The 20,428-nt window shown below is 57.5% G+C and overlaps 1 protein-coding gene across 5 annotated transcripts in view; it reads left to right on the top strand.

The window, feature by feature from the left end:
* The window catches only part of MAPK8IP2 (mitogen-activated protein kinase 8 interacting protein 2), an 81,481-nt gene that overhangs the window by 46,674 nt on the left and 14,379 nt on the right, over positions 1-20,428 (top strand). For all 5 annotated transcript variants that reach the window (XM_050952651.1, XM_050952631.1, XM_050952621.1 and 2 more), the window contains 4 exons: positions 10,588-10,696; positions 11,900-14,470; positions 15,268-15,343; positions 15,812-15,984. In XM_050952651.1, coding sequence (XP_050808608.1) covers positions 10,588-10,696; positions 11,900-14,470; positions 15,268-15,343; positions 15,812-15,984 — 2,929 coding nt within the window. The remainder of the gene's footprint in view (positions 1-10,587; positions 10,697-11,899; positions 14,471-15,267; positions 15,344-15,811; positions 15,985-20,428) is intronic.

Genomic DNA, 20,428 nt, shown 5'->3' with positions numbered 1-20,428 from the left:
TCCATTCCAGGTAGGTGTACGCGCCGCGCGTGCACGTCTGTCGGAAACTTTTTACCCTAGCAACTCCAGTGGGCCGGCAGGTCGCCCCCTGGAGTGGCGCCGCCATGGCGCTTGATATATACCCCTGCCGGCCCCCCCGCTCCTCAGTTCCTTCTTGCCGGCTACTCCGACAGTGGGGAAGGAGGGCGGGTGTGGAATGGATGTGAGCAACACATCTCGAAGAACAACAGTTACAAAGGTGAGTAACCGTCTTTTCTTCTTCGAGTGATTGCTCACATCCATTCCAGTTAGGTGAATCCCAAGCCATACCTAGGCGGTGGGGTCGGAGTGAGAAGTCGCGGCATGGAGCACTGCAGATCCGAAGGCCGCGCCCTCTCTTGACTGCTGGACCAGGGCGTAGTGGGAAGCAAAGGTGTGGACCGATGACCAGGTCGCTGCCCGACAGATTTCCTGGATGGGCACACGGGCGAGGAAAGCCAGCGACGATGCCTGCGCCCTGGTAGAATGCGCAGTCACACGGCCCGTAGGAACGTGGGCCAAGTCATAGCAGGTCCTGATACAGGACGTTACCCATGAGGATAACCTCTGGGAGGAGATAGGAAGCCCCTTCATGCGGTCCGCTACCGCCACGAAAAGCTGGGGGGATTTGCGGAAGGGTTTGGTCCTCTCCACGTAGAACGCGAGAGCCCTACGGACATCAAGCGAGTGGAGCTGCTGCTCCCTGCCTGAGGAGTGAGGTTTCGGGAAAAAAACCGGAAGGAATATCTCTTGGCTGATGTGGAAGGACGAGACTACCTTGGGGAGAAAGGCAGGGTGTGGCCTCAGCTGCACCTTATCTTTGTGGAAGACTGTATATGGGGGGTCTACCACAAGAGCCCGGAGTTCCGACACCCGCCTAGCTGAGGTGATAGCTACTAGAAAGGCAGTCCTCCAAGAGAGGTAAAGCAGGGAGCAAGTAGCTAACGGTTCAAAGGGGGGTCCCATGAGCCGGGACAACACCAGGTTAAGATCCCAGGTTGGAGCAGGGAGACGGACGTTAGGGTATAAACGTTCCAGTCCCTTAAGGAATCTAGACACCGTCGGGTGAGAAAAAATAGAGCGACCATCCGCACCCGGGTGAAAGGTGGAGATAGCTGCCAGGTGGACTCGCAACGACGATATCGCCAGGCCTTGCTGTTTGAGGGACCAAACGTAGTCTAAGATATCGGCCACCGAAACTTCCATAGGGCGGAGATTTCTCTCCACGCACCAACAGGAGAAACGCTTCCACTTGGCCGAATATGTCGCTCTCGTGGAAGGCTTCCTGCTGCCCAAAAGCACCTCCCTCACCGGTGTGGAGCAGCGCAGCTCAGAACCGGTCAGCCACGCAGGAGCCACGCCGCTAGGTGCAGCGACTGCAGGTCTGGGTGACAGAGGGTCCCGTGCTCCTGGGTAATCAGGTCCGGGTGAAGGGGCAGGGGAACTGGATCGGCTATGGTCAGGTCCAGCAGCATGGGGTACCAATGTTGCCTGGGCCATGCCGGGGCTACCATGATCACACGAGCCCTGTCCCTGCGCACCTTCAGAAGGACCCTGTGGACCAGAGGGAACGGGGGAAACGCGTAGTACAAGTGGGTCGACCACGGAATAAGGAAGGCATCCGCTATCGACCCGGGCTCCCTGCCCTGAAAGGAGCAGAACGCTTGGCACTTCCTGTTCCCCCCGGACGCGAAGAGGTCCACCCGGGGATAACCCCACCTCCGGAAGATGGAGAGGGCGACGTCCGGGCGAAGGGACCACTCGTGCGACAGGAAGGATCTGCTCAAGCGATCCGCCAACGTGTTCCGTACTCCGGGGAGGAAGGAAGCCGTGAGGTGAATGGAGTGGGCTACACAAAAGTCCCAGAGTCGCATCGCCTCGTGACACAGGGGAGAGGATCTGGTGCCGCCTTGCTTGTTGATATAGTACATGGTCGTCGTGTTGTCGGTAAACACCGCGACACAACGACCTTGAAGCTGATGGCAGAACGTTTGACAAGCGAGGCGGACCGCTCTCAACTCCCGCATGTTGATGTGCAACCCCACCTCCTTCTGGGACCACAGGCCCTGCGTTCTCATGGTCCCCAGGTGGGCCCCCCAGCCCAGATCTGAGGCATCCGTCGTGAGGGACACCGAGGGCTGAGGTGGGTGGAAAGGGAGCCCCGCACACACTACGGACTGGTCTAGCCACCAGTCGAGAGAATCTAACACCCCTTGGGGGATCGTGATCAGCATGTCTAGCGGCTGTCTTGCCGGCCGGTAATGATCGATGAGCCACAACTGGAGGGGCCTCATGCGGAGCCGAGCATAACCGGTCAAAAGGTGCAAGCCGCCATGTGGCCTAACAGGGCTAGACATGTCCGCACCGATGTCAAGGGGGCTGCCCGCAGTCACTGAACGATCGCCGACAATGCCTGGAACCTCTGCGACGGCAGCAAGGCCCTGGCCACAGTGGCGTCCAGGACGGCCCCGATGAATTCCACCCTCTGCGTGGGGATCAGAGTGGACTTGTCCATGTTTATCAAGAGGCCCAACGTAGCAAACATGCCGGTGATCACGCGGACATGGCTGCAGACTTGCCGTTCCGACGTGCCCCGAATCAACCAATCGTCTAGATAAGGGAACACGTGGATACGACTGCGTCGAAGATGTGCCACAACAGCTGCCATGCATTTTGTAAACACCCTCGGGGCCGTAGAAAGGCCAAATGGGAGGACTGCAAATTGGTAATGAAGGGGGCCCACCACGAAGCGAAGGAAACGTCTGTGGTGTGGCCAAATGGCAATGTGAAAATACGCGTCCTGCATGTCGAGGGCGGCGTACCAGTCTCCCGGATCCAGGGATGGGATAATGGTCCCCAGGGATACCATGCAGAACTTCAACTTCACCAGGTATTTGTTGAGCTCTCGCAGGTCGAGGATAGGCCTGAGGCCTCCCTTGGCCTTGGGGATCAGAAAATAACGGGAATAAAACCCCCTGCCTTTCTCGTTTTCCGGAACCGCCTCTATAGCTCCTTTGCTGAGGAGCGTCTGTACCTCCTGCCGAAGGAATTGCTCGTGAGAGGGGTCCCTGAAGAGGGACGAGGAAGGGGGGCGGGAAGGAGGAAATGATACAAACTGCAGGCGGTATCCCGTCTGCACCGTGCGTAAGACCCAGCGGTCCGATGTTATTTGGGTCCACGCCGGGAGGAAAAACGAAAGGCGGTTGGAAAACGGGGGGGAAGGATCCATGGGGGAAACTGTTACTGCGCCCTCGGGCGCACCTTCAAAATGAAGGCTTGGGTCCAGGCGGGGGCTTAGAGGAGCCTTGGTTTTGCCCCCCTTGGTTCCCCGAATGCCTGCGCCTTCCATTCCTGCCACGGCGCCTGTTAAGGTCCTGCCGTTGGCGGAACTGGGAATATGGCCTGCGCTGCTGTTGTTGCTGTGGCCGGAAGGGTCTGCGTTGCGTTCCCGGTGTGTGCATCCCGAGGGAGCGCATAATGACCCGATTGTCCTTCAGACTCTTGAGTCTGGGGTCTGTCTTTTCGGAAAACAGGCCCTGGCCTTCGAATGGGAGGTCCTGGATGGTATGCTGGAGCTCCGGAGGAAGGCCAGAGACCTGCAGCCAGGAGATGCGGCGCATCGTTACTCCCGACGCGAGGGTGCGGGCAGCCGAGGCTGCAGCGTCCAAAGAAGCTTGCAAAGATGTACGTGCAACCTTCTTGCCCTCATCTAAGATGGCTGCAAATTCCTGGCGGGCGTCTTGCGGCAGCAGCTCCTTAAATTTGTCTGCTGCCACCCAGGAGTTGAAGGCGTACCTGCTGAGCAGGGCCTGCTGGTTCACAACCCTGAGTTGCAGCGCCCCAGCCGAGTATACTTTACGGCCGAGGAGGTCCATTCGCCTGGCCTCCCTGGATTTGGGGGCTGGAGCTTCCTGCCCATGACGCTCTTTGTCATTTACGGATTGTACCACCAGGGAACACGGTGTCGGGTGTATATGGAGGTACTCATAGCCTTTAGAAGGGGCCATGTACTTCCTCTCGACGGCCCTCGCCGTAGGGGGGATGGAGGCTGGAGACTGCCAGATGGTATTGGCGTTGGCCTGGATGGTCCTTATGAAGGGTAGGGCGACCCTGGTGGGAGCATCCGATGAGAGGATGGTAACGATCGGATCCTCTATTTCTGAGACCTCCTCGGCTTGTAGGCTCAGATTCTGAGCTACTCGCCTGAGGAGGTCTTGGTGCGCCCTGAGATCCAGCGGGGGGGGGGGGCTACTGGAGGAGGTACCAGCCACCGCTTCATCAGGGGAGGAGGATGAGGAGACCCCCGGCAAGAAAGTGTCTAATGGAGGGTCTCCCTCAGCCCTCGCCTCTGTCTCAGGAGCCAGAGCGGAGTCTTGCTGCTTGGACCCTTCCTCCCCATCCGGGGAGGGAGGGGGGCGAGACAATGAGGCTTCCGGCACCCTGTGCTCCGCCGTCGCAGGCCTAGCAGGAAGCTGTTGGGGCCCCTGGGCTTGATGGTATGCCCAGGGTGTCCAAAACCCCCATTGCTGCGGGCCTTGGTCGTGTTGTGGCGGGTCGTGAAATAGCGCCGCCTGCCGGTCGGTGCCCAACGCGTACCCGCTGTCCGTTTGGGAGGAGACCGACGGCTGTCTAGAAGGCCACGGCGGGGCAGACCCTGGTTGGTAAGGGTCTGCGCGGGTCGGCAGGGACGATCTTCTCGGTGCCGGGGATCGGTACCGGGAGTCATATCGGTATCGGGACCGGGACCGGGTTCTGTCTCGGTGCCGGGATCTGGACCGGTACCGGCCGCCGCTTTGGTGCCAGGATCGGGACCGGGACCTGCCACCAGCTCGGTGCCGGGAGGTCGACCGGGACCAGGACCTGCCACCAGCTCGGTGCCGGGAGGTCGACCGGTGCGGCGAGTGACGGCGGGACTGGCTCCTGGAGTCACGGTGCCGGTATCGGCGGCTGGAGTCCGACCGCGACCGCCTTGAGGTCGACCGGTGCCGCGAGTGCGACCGGTACTGCCGAGGAGAGCGGTGCCGGGACTGCGAGCGGCGATGAGATCTCGATCTGCCATGACGTCGGGACCTGGACCGTGAGCGCGAGTCCCGAGACGGTGCCGACATCATGGGCTTGCCTCTAGACACGACCCGCACCGGAGGTACCGGGGGTGGCAACTGAGTAGGCTCAGTTAAGGCAATGAGGTCCCGAGCCGAGGCGAAGGTCTCCGGCGTGGATGGGACCAATATCTCAACCCCAGATCTCATGGGGGAGCTTGGCGGCACCGGACTCGACGGACCCGCCGGGCCCGGAGTCGACGGTGCCTGCGGCGCCGCGGCCGATGTTGAGGCCGGGTGCTCCAGTCGGGTCTGCCTGGCTGGAGTAGCAGACTTCGACGGTCTTGGTTCTGTCCCCGGTGCCGGGGAAGGTCGGTGCCGGGGAGTCTTTTCGGTGCCGGTGCGATCCGGTGCCGGCGCCGAGATCACGGCCTGCGAAGCCGCCGGGTCAAGTGCCGCCTCCATAAGGAGAGTCCGGAGTCTTTGATCTCTCTCCTTTTTTGTTCTTGGCTTAAAAGCCTTGCAGATGCGGCACTTGTCCGATCTGTGCGATTCCCCCAGGCACTTCAGGCACGCGTCGTGGGGGTCGCTGGTGGGCATAGGCTTCTTGCAGGCCGCACACTGCTTGAAGCCCGGCGAACCAGGCATGAGCCCGGTGCCGGGTGCCGGGAAGGGCTAAGCCCCCAGCGAACAACTATTTACAACCTATTTACACTTAATTACTACTATCTATACTTAACAATCTAACTAACAACTATAACAATACGAGAGATAACGAGAGATAACAAGGAGAGCTAGGGACGTGGAGGACAGCTATGCCGCGCTCCACAGTTCCAACGACCGACACGGCGGTAAGAAGAAACTGAGGAGCGGGTGGGCCGGCAGGGGTATATATCGAGCGCCATGGCGGCGCCACTCCAGGGGGCGACCTGCCGGCCCACTGGAGTTGCTAGGGTAAAAAAGTTTCCGACGAACGTGCACGCGCGGCGCGCGCACCTAACTGGAATGGATGTGAGCAATCACTCGAAGAAGAACGGCATAATCCATAATAGAGAAGGAAGGTCTCACTGTGAAACAGGCTGTGGACTTGCACTGATAGTACCTCTAGTGAAATCTATTCACCGACCACTCCCCCTTGAGATGATCACATGCCACAAAAGATGCCCCCTGCCCCGCGTTATACCTTCCCAGTGCAGCGTGGAGCGGGGAAAGCCCACCAAAAGGCTTATTTGGTTTTCCAGGGAGGCAGGGTGAACCGTCCGCTGGGCCTGGTTCCCTGGGTGCCATTGTGGGGGAGGGGGAGTGATGGGGCACACAAACCCCATGCTGGATAACAAGGGGTTTGGAGCTGCCCCAGGCTCAGCCAGCCCCGCCACCCCACACCCACAGGGCTGGAGAAGGCAGTAACGGGAGCAGAACAGCTCACTTGTGGGCAGCCCAGGGATGGGACCAGACCCTCAGCCCTGAGGAGAGGGCTGAGATAAGGCAGGAGCTTCCTCGCTAAGCACTGCCTGGAGGCCCTTCCCTGAGGGACAGGAGGGCCCAGTCGTGATACGCCCTGCAAGGGAGACGTTCCTTTCTCTCTCACTAACTCTGTTTGTTGGTGTTAATTCCCCTGGCTTTTGTTCACAGCCAACCCCAGAAGGGGAGAGACTTGGAAGTGCGCCGGCCGGATGGCCAAGACACAGGAAGAGGCAGGCCACTCCAGAAGAGGAGCAGCCAGTGGCCGCAGAGCATAGGGGAGAGAGCTGCCACGCCAGGCCTGGCCATGAGGAGGCACCAGCCGTTGGCCAACCCCTTCAGAACGGGGCTTGAGAGTATCAAACATTTCTTTCCACCCTCGATAGAAGCCCTGCCACATCTTGATCCACCCCCTGTTGGGGAGCGACGAGGCCCCAGCCCTTCCCCGGGGACGATTCCCAGCCAGATTCACCCCCTGTCAGGGAGTGACGGACACCTGGCCCTTCCCTTTGCGGGGATTTCTGGCCAGATCCCCTGTCAGTTGCTGAGAGAGTTGAGATTCCATATAAATTATTCTTTCCTTAATTCTATCCCATTATCCCGAGCTCCGCTCCAGGTATCACTCTGATCATTTATTTACTAATTTCCTGCTCAAGTAATCCTGGAGGTCTTCTGCCTCTGCAGACTGGGGTCATGTGCCCTCCTTGGACATCACGCAGCCACGCCGGGCAAATTGAGCGGTTTGCATAGCATTCTGGAGAGGAGGCACCCAGAGTTAAATCCAGTGTCCCCAGGGCTGTAGAGAAAGGGACTCTCCTTTATCTGCTCCCCAGAACAAGGTGGCCTCTGGGAGTGTAGGATTCTCTGCTCAGCCTTCCCCTGCTCCAGGACATGCAGCATAGAATCTCATTGCCTTCATCTGCAGCCATATTCCCTGCCAAACTCCGGGCTGGTTCGCTGCCCCCGGTCATGCAGCAGAACCATGGCTGCTCTCCATGTTTCTCTCCCCATCACAGATCTGGGATCTGTCCCCAGCTGGATTCACTGGATTTGCCCAATCTCTTCTTGTTTCCTGCCCACATCTCTAATCTCTCAGCCCCAGGATTAGAGCTCTATCCCCTCTTGCACTCACAGCTCCTCTCAGAGTCTAATCTGCAAATGTTGTTAAACCCTCTTGTGCTGGGGCCGGGGCTGAGCCAGATGCTCCCCCAGGTCCCTCTCTGCTGCTTCCAGAACAATTTGTTTACAACCTTTCAGCAAGTCTTCAGTGACTGTGCCCCAACCAAGCCCCCTAGGAGATGCTGTATTACACGTGTCTGCTGCTGACACAGCTCTCGTCCTGCAGGTGAATACTAATAGTAGAGTCACCCAGTACATCTGGCAAAGCTGATTTTGAGCAACTCGCAGCACTGCTACCTCCAGTCCATCCTCGGTGACCTTTTCTTGTAAGGGCCCAAACTGCCCCTGGACTCCCTTTGCTGTCAGTAGATGAAGGAACTCAGTACCTCACGCAGCTTGTACCATTCTTCTCCTGTGGAGTGAGGTAGGGACAGTCATTGCCAGGATCATAGAATCACAGGACTGGAAGGGCCCTCGAGAGGTCTCTAGGCCGGTCTCCTGCACTCATGGCAGGACTAAGTATTACCCACACCATCCCTAACAGGTGTTTGTCTAACCTGCTTTTAAAAATCCCCAATGATGGAGATTCCACAACCTCCCTGGGCAATTTATTCCAGTGTTTAACCACCTTGACAGTGACAATTTTTCCTAATGTCCAACCTAAACTGCCCTTGCTGCAATTTAAGCCTATTGCTTCTTGTCCTGTCCTCAGAGGTTAACGAGAACAATTTTTCTCCCTCCTATTGGAGCAACCTTTTATGTACTTGAAAACTGTTCTCATGTCCCCTCTCACTCTTCTCTTCTCCAGACTGAACAAACCCGATTTTTTCAATCTTCCCTCATAGGTCATGTTTTCTGAACCTTTAATCATTTTTGTTGCTCTTCTCTGGACTCTCTCCAATTTGTCCACATCCTTCATGAAATGTGGCACCCAGAACTGGACACGACACTGCAGTTGAGGTCTAATCAGCGCGGAGCAGAGTGAAAGAATTGCTGCTTGCATCTTGCTTACAACACTCGTGCTGATACAGCCCAGAAGGATATTTGCTTTTTTTGCAATAGTGTCACACTGTTGACTCCTATTTAGCTTGTGATCCCCTCTGACCCCCCGATCCCTTCCCACGGTTCTCCTTCCTAGGCAGTCAGTTCCCATTGGGTATGTGCAATCATTCTAGTCACTTTTTTTGAGACAGAAACACTACATTTGCTTTGCCCCCATCTCTGAGTCGCTGCTCACTTCTTGGTGCAGCATTGTCCTGACTCACCAACTGTCTGGACAGGCCAGGGTCCCAGTACCCAGTGGAGGGCACTGGGTGAGAACCAGAGCAGATCGAGCAGAATGGCTTTTCTCCCTTCTACAAGGTGGAGTCTGGCGCAGATCTGAGTCTCTCTGCTATTGCACAGCCCTGCAGAGCGGGATCCATCCCCCGCTTGTCCTGCTTTTCCTCGGTGGAGTCACAATAGCCTCATCGCATTCCCCTCACCCCATCTGCAGCGTTTGCCTTTGTTCTGCTGTGTGTGTGTGTCTGTTCGTGTGTGTGTCTGTGTCTCTGTGTGTCTATTTGTTTGTCTGTCTCTGTGCATGTGTGTCTGCTTGTGTGTATGTGTGTCTGTGTCTGTGCATGTGTGTGTCTCTGTCTCTGTGTGTCAGTCTATGTCTCTGTGTGTGTGTGCATGTGTGTGTCTGTGTCTCTGTGTGTGTGTCTATCTGTGTGTCTCTGTGCATGTGTGTCTATGTGTGCCTGTGTGTATGTCTGTGTGTTACTGCTTTTACAGATCCAGACTAACACGGCTCTCTGATACTTTTGTGTATATATGTCTCTGTGTGTCTGTGTCTCTGTGTGTTCCTCTGAGTCCCTATGCATGTGTGTCTGTGTGTGTGTCTGTGTCTCTGTGCATGTGTCTGTGTGTGCCTGTGTATGTGTGTCTGTGTGTCTGTGTCTCTGTGCATGTGTGTCTGCATGTGCCTGTATGTGTGTCAGATTGTCAGGGGAAGATTGTGTGGTGCTGGCAGCATGTCTTTCATCAGTGTTTCCCCACCTGGGGGACTTGTCCTCTGGGGGACACAAAGCCTGATGCGGGGAGCCAATGGACCTCTGGGTTCTCCTTCAAAGTCTCAGCTCTCAGTGTAACAAGTCAGTCTCTAGCTGTTACACGTGTGGTGAAAACCTTCCCATTGTGACCCTGGGTGCCCGATGCTGAGTTTTCAGAGAGCCTAAAACAATTGCTGTGTGGTGTGAACTGCACCATTCATGTCAGTGGTGCTAACCCAGCTGGCAGTGCTGATACTATCCCTGGTGTGGCTGGTTCGCTCCTCCCCAGGCATGGCAGACAGGGACGGGAGTCCCCCTGGCATGTGAGGAGCTGCCCCATGTTTGAAGTTTCCTGGAGCACTGGGCATCAGGGGTGTGGGGGTGGGGGGAGAAGGGGCTAGCTGGGGGAGGGGGGAACGTGTGAGGATAGGGAGTTGACAGGGTTGCTGACTCAGGACTCATCTTTCAGAGTTTAGGAGACGCAGTCTGACCTGTCGTTCACCCAGCATGTGCAGCGGCAGCTGGGGGTCATTCCTTGGGGGGAGCTCGTGTCTGAGTGGGGACAGAGGGGCCTTTTGCAAAGACCTCATCTGGCTGCATGTGGACTTAGCCTTTGCTTCCCCTCAGAGCAGAGGAAGGCTCCAGACTTTGGCCGGCACAGCTCAGCTCTCTCTCTCTGCGGGGGTTAGAGGCGGGATCCCCAGGGGCTTTTGCTGCTTGTGTCACTCACGGGGTGTTGTACTATCCCGAGCACAGCCCAGCTTTGCCGAGCTGGGAGCCCTGGAGCCTGGCCGGCCGATACCTGTAAAGCACAGCCAGTGTAGACGTGCTCTCACTTCTTTGTTCCCCCTCCTCCCTCGGCCCGGACACCTCCTGCCCTCATTTCTAAACTCATTGGCTCTTCTTTTTCTGATCAGGATTCCCTGAACAACAACGGCAGCTACCCTCCTCCCTCCCTTGCTCAGCGGGCCACCTGGCAGGAGAGCCTTCTCCACTCCCCCTCCTCCTCCTCTTCCTCACACACTGGTGAGCATACCCCCTCCCTCACCTGCTACAGCCCCCACCTCCACCAGCAGAAGGGCATCTGAGCTCAGCTGTGTGGCTGCCCTAAGAGCCAGGCTCTGCTCTGGGCCCTGGGATGGGGAGGGAAACTGAGGCTGGATGTTCAGGGGATGGGGTGAGCTGCTCCTTGGAGGGTTACAGGCCCAGCTTCTCCCCCAGGGCTGAGTCTGAGCTCTGTGTTGGGGAAATTTGTGCTTCCTCTGCGCCTCCTCCCCACACTGCTCCCCTTGGGCTGTTTCCAGGGCTGCCTGATGTCTGGGAGCTCGGCTCGTACCCGGAAGGCACTTTGCTCTCAGTCCTCGAACATGGGACCCAAGTGTGACTGCTCAGAGTCCAGGGCTCAGAGAGGGGCGGATGGACACAGGGGCCCGTGGGCTCAGTGACAAGAGGGCCCTGGAATTCGGCATTTCCCAAGATCCCACAGAATGTCGTATTTTTGCTGTAGGATTCGTTACTCTGCTGCACCAGGTTCCTGGCACCGTTTTCTGCCTGCAGCTGCCTCTGGTGCTGCACCTTTCCCCACAAGGGATCGTTGGGTGGATGACAGTGCCTGCTGCCAGCACTGTCCTACAGCGCCAGGCGGAGGGGGCCAGGGAGCCAACTGTGCAGGTTGGGCAGCCCAGCTGCCTGGAGAACAGAGCAGCAGCTGAGCTCTGGGGAGCGGAGAAGGTGAACTTCTCAGCCCACCTCCCCGGCACATGTGGGGCAGAGGAAGGAGACTCTGAGCCGGGCTCCCAGACACCAGCCTAACTGCTGAGGCCCATAGAGCTGGGTGCCTGGAGAACACAGCAAAACAATCTGTCCTCCACACTGGTCATCGCTGGAAAGAGTCACTGCCATGTTGTGCGTCAACATGCTGCCGAGCGCACGGGCCCTGGTTGTACCTCTCTGGACTGGCATTTAGGGCCTGTCTTGCTCATCCTCAGGGGCTCGGCTTGGGGGACCCTTCCCCTCCAGCCGGTGAAGATGTGGCTCCACAGAAAGAGCCAAGCCAGCTTCTCCCTCCTCCCACGTGTGTGAGGCACTATCCAGCAGGGATCAGAGCTGGGCTTGGGGACTCTCCTGCCAGCTTTCCCAGTGAATCAGAGGGAGGATGCGGGACCCTAGCCAGGGGGGCGGGAACTGGTTCAAAGTTCTAATCTCAGGCTCTTTGCTTTTTCTTTGCAGGGCACCTGTCTCCTTCTCACCCTTGTGTCCAAGACGGCCCCTGCTTGGACAGTCAGAACGGCCTGAGGCTGACCCCTGAGGAAACAGGGCAGGCCCAGACTCAGCTCAAACCCTCCTTCTATGACTTGGAAGGCAACAGACATGGGTCTAGGGCATATGGTAACCAACCGCCAGAGAGAGCCGGGGAAGATTATAATATGAATATCATCTCCTCTGCACCATGCTCACCACATTCCCCATCTCATCTCCGCCAGTCGTCTCCTAAACAGTCTCTCTCTCCAACAGGGCCTGCTGCTCCTCCTAACATAGCCACTCATTCAGAAGCCAGCAAGGAGCCCCAGACCTGCGAAGCCAACTCCCGGCAGCCCAAAGCCACCGAAAGCGACTGTGCGAAGCTCAAGCCCGAGGCAGCCAGCGACAGGAAAGGACAAAAGCCCAGTAAGAAGGGTCCCCCTGCAGATGGCACTGGGGGGGGAGCAGGCCTGGCTCTTAGTCATGGCTCCCCCATCGCCCTCCTTGGCCAGTCCAGCACCCCATTGTCTGAGGAAGAGCTGCCTAAGGGCTATGGAGACAGTGAAGTTGGAGTCTTCTCTGATCGGAGCGATGGGGAAGTGGGGTGCACTCCGGGTGCCTACGTCTGCCTGAGGGAGCTGACAGAGCAGCTGAGCTCTGAAGGGGAGGGTCCCCACTGCAGTAGGGCTGCCAGCATGCGTGGGCTCCCTTCAGGCTCCTCTGAGACCACGTCTCCGTCGTCCGACCCGGGCATTGAGGCAGATCTCACCAGCAGGAACTCGAAGCAGTTCCTGCCCCGCAGCCGGCACAGTGACGACCTCAGCTCCCCAGGTTCTGACTCAGATGTGGAGGGGGAAATCGAGGCCGCTTTTGCTTGTGGTGGCCGCCTGGTCAGCAACATGATTTCCTCCATCTCGGAGACGGAGCTGGATCTCAGCAGCGACAGCAGCAGTGGCAGGTCCTCCCACCTCACTAACTCCATCGAGGAGGCCAGCTCCCCCACCTCGGAGGCTGAGCTGGAGACAGAGCTTGAAGGCCAGGGGCTCATGGGCATCAAGGACTCCCTGCTGCTGGATAAGTGCAAGGAGGAGGAGGAGGTGACCCTGGAGGGGGAGCTGCCGGAGAGCCACTTGAGGGACAGGAACATGGTCAGGAGAGAGAGCCTGGCCGACCTGAAGATGGAGGGTTATTACGACACCTTGAACCCGGAGGACTCTTGCGCCCCCATCGACCAGACAGATGTGTCTGGGTCCAGTCCCCTGGATCTAAAGATTGACCCAGATCACAGCCTGGAGAGCATCCGCCGCTCCTTCTACCTGCCCATCGGGCCCAAACTCCTGCCAGAGGTGGACGATGAGGGTAACAGCGAGTACGACTCTGACTCCGAGTCGGAACCTGACCTGAGCGAGGACTCGGACTCACCCTGGCTGCTCAGCAACCTCGTCAACAAGATGATCTTGGAGGGCTCGTATCCCCTCAAGTGCCCGGACGAGTGCTTCCAGCAGGCCCACTCCCTCTGCGACACCATCTCCCCAGCCTCTGACCTGGAGCCCGAGATTCTCAGCGAGTCCCTGGATGTGCAGCCCAGCTTGCGGGACTCCCCAGGGAGCGAAGCAGAGCCGGCCAAGCTGTCCTGCTCCCAGCAAAGCATCGAGCTGGTGGACATGGAGACTCTGCGCAGCTCACTGCAGAGCGCCGAGGACGAGAAACCCACAAGCACGAGCCCTGCCACAGAGTCCTCACCTCCAGGAAGTGACTCGGGCCCTTATTTATTCATGAGCAACCCAACCAATGACACTATCACACCAGTGTTCCTGGGGCACCCTCTCTCCATCGACAGACTGGGAAGCTCGAGGGTGCTGGCAAACTTTGGCTGCTGCACGGGGCCCATCAAAAGCTTCTCTTTCACCTCCCCCGCCAGCACAGAGGGCTCGGACCCAGCGTCCAGAGAACAGGGCCCACAGGTGGAGCCAGCAGCTGGGCCAGAGGATTGGGCCATCGATAAGGACCTGGACTCGGGGATCCTGGAGGACAATGGCATGATCGATGACATCCGGTTAGAGAACTTGGGCAGGAACCCTGACGCCTTCCTGCCCCTGCTCGATGTCTCTACGGCCAAGACCAACCGGTGCTTTAACCTGACTTACTCCACAGACGAGGATGACGTGCCCTATTTCGGCAGCCTGAAGGGCTCCCCCTTCCACGATGACCTGGAGAGCTTTGAGGAGGACCTGCCACTTCCTCCGCCCCCCGTGGCCCAGGAGCCACGGCCACTGGATGAGTCCCTGGTCTACGACTCCATCAAATACACTCTGGTGGTGGATGAGAACACGCAGCTGGAGCTGGTGAGCCTGAAGCGCTGCACCTCGGTGCTGAGCGACGACAGTGAGCTGCTGAGAGCCTGCGACAACTGCGACCTGGAGGATGAGGATGAGTTTGGGGAGGGGCTGACAGCACAGGACGGGCAGAGCTCCTCGGAGGACTCCTCCCCCGAAGCCGACCTCCAGTTCTCCAAAAAGTTCCTCAATGTCTTTGTCAATAGCACATCCCGCTCCTCCAGTAAGTACCAATTCCTCTGCCCGCCCCAGAGAGGGGTCAGCCATGTCTATACCTGTAGGAGAGTCACACGTCCAGACTAGGCCACCCCTAAACCTACTTCTTTCACCAGGTAGGGCCCTTGCCTAGCCACCAATGTCTAAACACCTCACTCTCTTCAGTACCTGTGTCCTCACCTCACCCCGGAAGGCAGGGCAATGCTATACTCCTCACTGTACAGACACAGACAGACAAAGACTGCGTCTATCCAGACGACGAGGGTGTGAATTGCAGTGCGCACCAAAGAGCTGGTCTGTAACTGCCCCGTGTCACACTGCGGGCAGAACTCAAAGGTACCTAGTTTGTGTTAACATCGTCCTCTTCAAACAGGACTGCGTTAGCATGGACAAGGTACCTTTGAATTCCTGCCAGCAACATCCACGAGGGCAGTTCCGCACAGCAGTGGGGTGTGTGCTGTAATCACATCCCCGTACGCTGACTGCGGGGCCCTGTCGATGAGTCACACAAGAAGTCTGCGATGGAGCAGGGTTAGTGCACTAACTGGTAGGCCATCTTCCTTCCTTCCTTCCTCTCCCCACAGCCTGAGGGGGCTGAATTGAGAGAGGAAGGGCAGCCCCGATTGGCTCTGACCTGGATATTCTCCCTGAGAAGCGAGGCCCGAGTGGCTCGGGGCCAGGCGTTCCCCGCTGAGGAGCGAGGCTTGAATGGTTCAGGTCTCTTGTCCTTTGCTTGGCTGGCAAAGGTGCCTCCTGCGTGTCCTCCTCCCGCCATGCTGCAGTGACCTCTCCTCTGCTCCGTAGGTACAGAGTCCTTTGGGCTGTTCTCCTGCATGGTGAATGGGGAAGAACGGGAGCAGACTCACCGGGCTGTCTTCAGGTGAGAAGAGCACCCTAGCCTGGACCCCAGGGCCGCACCAACGCTGCCCCTGTGGGCGCGTGGCCAGGAACAAGTTGGGGTCTACCTGACACTGAGAGGAGGAAACAGCTTCATCCCCAGGACTGAGCAGCTGATCAATACACAGCCCCAGGGCCATGAACAGGGGTGAGGCAGGCAGCGTGCCTTGTCGGGGCAGCCCCCCCGTTTCCTATTAGATACGTTTATAGGATGGTGGTCCAGCTGGTACCAAGGAGTCCTGAGTCTGCCTATGATTGTCCTGCCCCCTGCTGTGGCGGAAAGGCCCAAGGGGGCTGCCAGGAACCAGGCACGGTGCCTCTGGCTGCTGTATGCAAGAGCATCCTCGCCCATCTTCATCTCTGTCTCTCTCTTTGTCTCACATTTCCTCTGCCCTCCTCCCCCACCCAACACCCCTTCCCCCCATCCTGGCACTGCCTCCTCTGCTCGCAGGTTTATCCCTCGCCATGAGGACGAGCTGGAGCTGGATGTGGATGACCCAATCCTGGTGGAGCTGGAGGAGGATGATTACTGGTACCGAGGCTACAACATGCGGACTGGAGAGAGAGGCATCTTCCCGGCGTTCTATGCCCACGAGGTGGTGAGCCAAGCAAAGGAGGTCATAGGTAGGCATCTCCCCTCTCCTCCCTCCGTGTGGTGTGGGAGCCCTGAGCACCTGCAGCCCTCGGTGCTCCCATGGGCCCTGCCGGGACAGCAATAGCCAGCTCACAGCACTGCCAGTTTCGGGCCATGTCTGAGCGAGTGGCAGGCTGGCAGTGACCCAGAGCGCTCTGCTGCAGATGGGGAGGGCTGCCAGGGAGACCCTCCCCACATAAACCCCCTCTCACCCCCTCACAGACACGCCCAGATGGGTGAGCATTGACCCCATCCTGCTGCCCCAGTGCCCCTAGATCATACTGTGTAATCACTGAGAAAGCAGCCAGGAATCCCCCACTCACCCCCCTGTCCCCACCAAGAGCCTGTCCTGGGCTCTGGAGCTCTGAGCGGCCAGCAAAGAACAGAGTGAGAGCAAACCCACAAGCCACTGGGGTCGCTTGACAGCTGCAGGCTGAGTGCAGCAGCAGAATCTGGGAATGGGCGACGGGATGGATCACTTGATGATTCCCTGTTCTGTTCACTCCCTCTGGGGCACCTGGCACTGGCCACAGTCGGTAGACAGGATACTGAGCTGGATGGACCTTTGGTCTGACCCAGCATGGCCGCTGTTATGCTCTTATGAACAGAAGAGGGCATGAATCCATATGGAGTGTCCCGAACATTCAGAGTCTGTGGAGGGGGCAGGCGAGCACATGGGGGGCAGCTATCAGGGGAGCAGACAGTTGCACAGGAGGGCCTGCCATGTGCAACAGTTGGGTGATGGAGGCTGGTTGTTGATGGTCCAGCCTGCCCAGTGCATAGTGGTCCCGTCTCTGAGTGGAGACGAGACCACCAAGGATCCACATCTGTTAGTGCTCTGGGAGCCTGAACAGCTGCTGGGGTCTCTGCCAGAGGCAAAGGGCGCCCAGCTGACTCCGGCAGGTGTTTCTGTCTGCACAAGTAGCTGAGCCCATCAGAGAGACACAGCTCGTGGGACGGTGGCAGGAGAGGGAGGCATGGAAGGAGAGGCAGCAGGGAATAGGTGCTGATCCCTGCAACACCCGCTGTCCTTGCCAGGAGAGGAGATGTCTGAGCGGAGGTGAGCGCGACAGGGAGTCACCAGCGAGACAGAAGCATTGTAGTGAGGAACCTGACCAAGAGACCTGTGGCTTCCCTGACAGGGAGTAGATGCTGTGCCAGGGCAGTTGATGCTTCAGGCAGGACGGTCTGTGTTCCCCAAAGCATGCTGGGAAGCTCCTGCAGCAGGTTCAGGGCCCTGGTGAAAGGAGTGGAGATGGGGGTGATACAGGGAACTTCCCAGTGACCTTCCAGTGCCTGGCACCTGTGAGGGGGGCGGGGGGAGAGGAGCACAACTCCTGTGCTGAGAGCCATCCTGGCTCTGACCGTCTCCACCAGAGCAGGAGGAATCCTGGTCCCTGGCAGACAGGGCCCGGTAGGAGGTTTTCAAGCTGGCAGGGGAGAGAAAGGAGTTTTCCTCCATTCTGGTAATGGGGCCGGTCCTGCCCCGTGGATGCAGTAAAGCAGCAGGTGGAGTCGCTCTGACCCTGACGCTGCAGAAGAGCCTGAACGGACTGAAGTGTCTGTACCCAGAGCTGGGAGAGGGAGACAGGCCAGGAGGGCCAGGCGATAGCCAGCTTAATGTGGCGCTGGGAGGCTGCAGTTCATAGCCAGGCTGGCAGGCTACAGGGGAGAGGCAGCAAAGGAGTGACTGCTCCAGGGAGCTGCAGTGGGACAGCGCAGGATCCTCGGTGTTAGGGACCAGGGAAAGCAGCATGGCACAGACACGGCACAGACATGCCTGCTGCAGCCTCCATGCCAGGAGCAGAGTGAGTCAGACCCCCTGCCCTGGCCGTGGGGTCGGAGGAACCCCAGGTTTTTCTTCCAGTGACTGCACATGTCCATTGCACGTTAGGTGTGTGTGCCCAGTGTGCCGAAGACAGAGATTTGTCCTACACAAGGACCTGTCGGGGCAGTGCAGGCAGCCTGTGTCGGCTCCCAGCCAAGGCCATAAGGGACAGAGCTGCCTCGACCCCCGCTTTGGTTTCTTCTCACTGCCTGGGGTTGGTGGGCAGAGTATCCCACGCACAGGAGCACACGACCCTCTTGCTCTGAAGGGGATTATTTCCCGTTGTAAATCATTTAGAAATCTTTCTAGGAAGTTAATAGGATTCACGTTTTGTCCTAGCTGGTTTTTTCACTTTTGTTCTCTTTTTACTAGTTTGCTCTGGGTGTCAGGTGCCTGGGACCAGGACTTAGCAATGCATTAGTCTCCTGGTTACCAGCTCTGCTGTCTGTACAGTAGCTGTGCCCAGCAGGGCCCCTCAGTGCTGCTATTTAAAATGTTTGGAGAGGGCCGTATCAGAGACAAGAGCCACAGCTGCAGGGGCTTCAAGACCAGAACTCAGAAGTCAAGGGAGGCGAGACTGCGAGACTTTCGGATGGAGTGTGCTTTACGTCCGGCTTGGGTACCGGGTGATCAGTGCAGGGCAGCAGCTCAGGAGTGGTTCTCCTGACTTGTCGGACTCTCCTTGTCAAGCAGAGCACGATAGAAGACAACAGTCTCCCTCTCGGGGGCCCATGAGCAAGAGGTAGAAGAGCTTCAGAGCAGCCTCTGGAATAGAGGTCTAAGAAAACCTCCTTCGGGGCCACCAAGGAACGTTGTTCTGCCTCGGCTGATACCTTGCAGAGCTGTTTGGGTGCTGGTGTTAGGGCTTGAATGCCAGCGTGGTGCTCCCGGGTGCTGAGGGTTAGAGACTCCTGTGTTGGAATTGTCGACTATGGTGCAGTCCTTGGTACCGTTGAGGCTGACACCATCTATACCACATCATGGAACCAGCCTCAGCGTCAGCACCGCCGCACAGGGCTGTGCAACCAGCGACACCAGAGGTGTCTGAAGCAGCCAAGGACCTTTTGTGCTTCTCAGACCTGGACTCCCCCGTGCTTCAAACTGACCTGGACACTTTGGCACCTCCTCTTTCCACAGTGCAAATGCCAGCGCAGCTGCCAGTACCAGCATCAGCGCCCACTGTCACAGAGCCAGCAGCACAGCCAGCCCTGACCTCAGCGTCAGCTGTGAAGAAGCCACTGGTGCAAACTCAAGGACGACAAGTGGCACTGATCACTCATCAACTGCAACGTTACCTCCACCCATCAGCCCCACTCCGGTTCCCCAGCAACTCCCGCTTGGTGCTGGGCCATCCTGTCTAGTGGATGGTTCCACCTGTTTGTTGGAGTTGGAGGTTGGATCATGTGTCTCCTGTTCATATTAAAGGAGGTCCCAGGTTTCCCCCCCTCCCATTCTTGTACATGCCAGGCACAAATGCATAAGTAGATCCAGAGACAGAACTTCGTGGAGTCAATATAATTGGTCTCTTATGCCCCATCATGTTCCATGTTGATTTTATTGGCCATGCCATATGCCCACTACTTTGAGATCAGCCTCTCTCATTAAATTTAAGTCTAGGTTGCCTCAAAGGGGGTCAACTGTGCCTGATACCAATTCCGGTACCGACCTCGGTACCACCTTTATTGAGCACGTGTCTCCTTTGGCACTTGGGTCTGTGCAACTGGACCATTGGAAACTACCAGCACTTACTGAAGTTACTCCAACTCCCATAAATGCATACTCATCATCCCCAGATGGGGCTCTGGTTTGGGGTTTCCTGATGACTGGAAAATGTATCAAGTATTGCTACAGAGGGGGCTCATTCCATGGGCATACAGGTGGAGTTAGTTCGGAAAAAATCACCACAGATTGGTGGACAGCTCTACGCAGCCACTCCAGACAGGGTGTCATTGTCCATTAATGACGCTATACAGGAACTAATACAGATTTTCTGGCAGACACCCTTGTCTTTGTCTCCCATGGCTAAAAGGACTGAGAGTAGGTATCAGGTCCCCTTACAAGGGCATGAAGATTTTTACTCCCACCGAACCCCCAGGGTCCTTGATGGTCACTGCAGTTAGTGAGAAAACTCAAAACCTACCCTCAGGGACAGAGACTTGAAAAAGTTGGACTTATGTGGTCAAAAAATGTATTCAGCACCAGGACTGCAAGTTCATGTAGCCAGTCATCTAGCACCCTTGGCTAGGCACAACTTCTTGAACTGGGATATGACGATCATGTGCCTGGACAAACTGACAAAGAAGCCCGAGAAGGAGTTCCAGGTGATGCTCGCTGAAAGCCCTTGGGTGGCAAGAGCATCCCTCCAAGTAGCTCTAGATCGGCTGACTCAGCAGTCAGAGCGATGGCGGTAACCATGCGCTCCTGTTCTTCGCTGTAATCTGCTGACATATTTGTGAAGTCCAACGAACAATTGAAGACCTGCCCGTTGAGAAAAGAACCATCTCTGAAAAAATGGACAAGGCTCTACATTCGCTCAAGGATTCTGGAGCGACTTGTGGGTTGTTGGGCATCTGTGCTCTAGTACCAAAGAGGAAACGGTGCCATCC

The sequence above is a fragment of the Gopherus flavomarginatus genome, chromosome 1, assembly GCF_025201925.1.
Source record: "Gopherus flavomarginatus isolate rGopFla2 chromosome 1, rGopFla2.mat.asm, whole genome shotgun sequence".
NCBI classification, from domain to species: Eukaryota; Metazoa; Chordata; order Testudines; family Testudinidae; genus Gopherus; species Gopherus flavomarginatus.
This window is presented reverse-complemented; position numbering and strand designations above follow the sequence as displayed.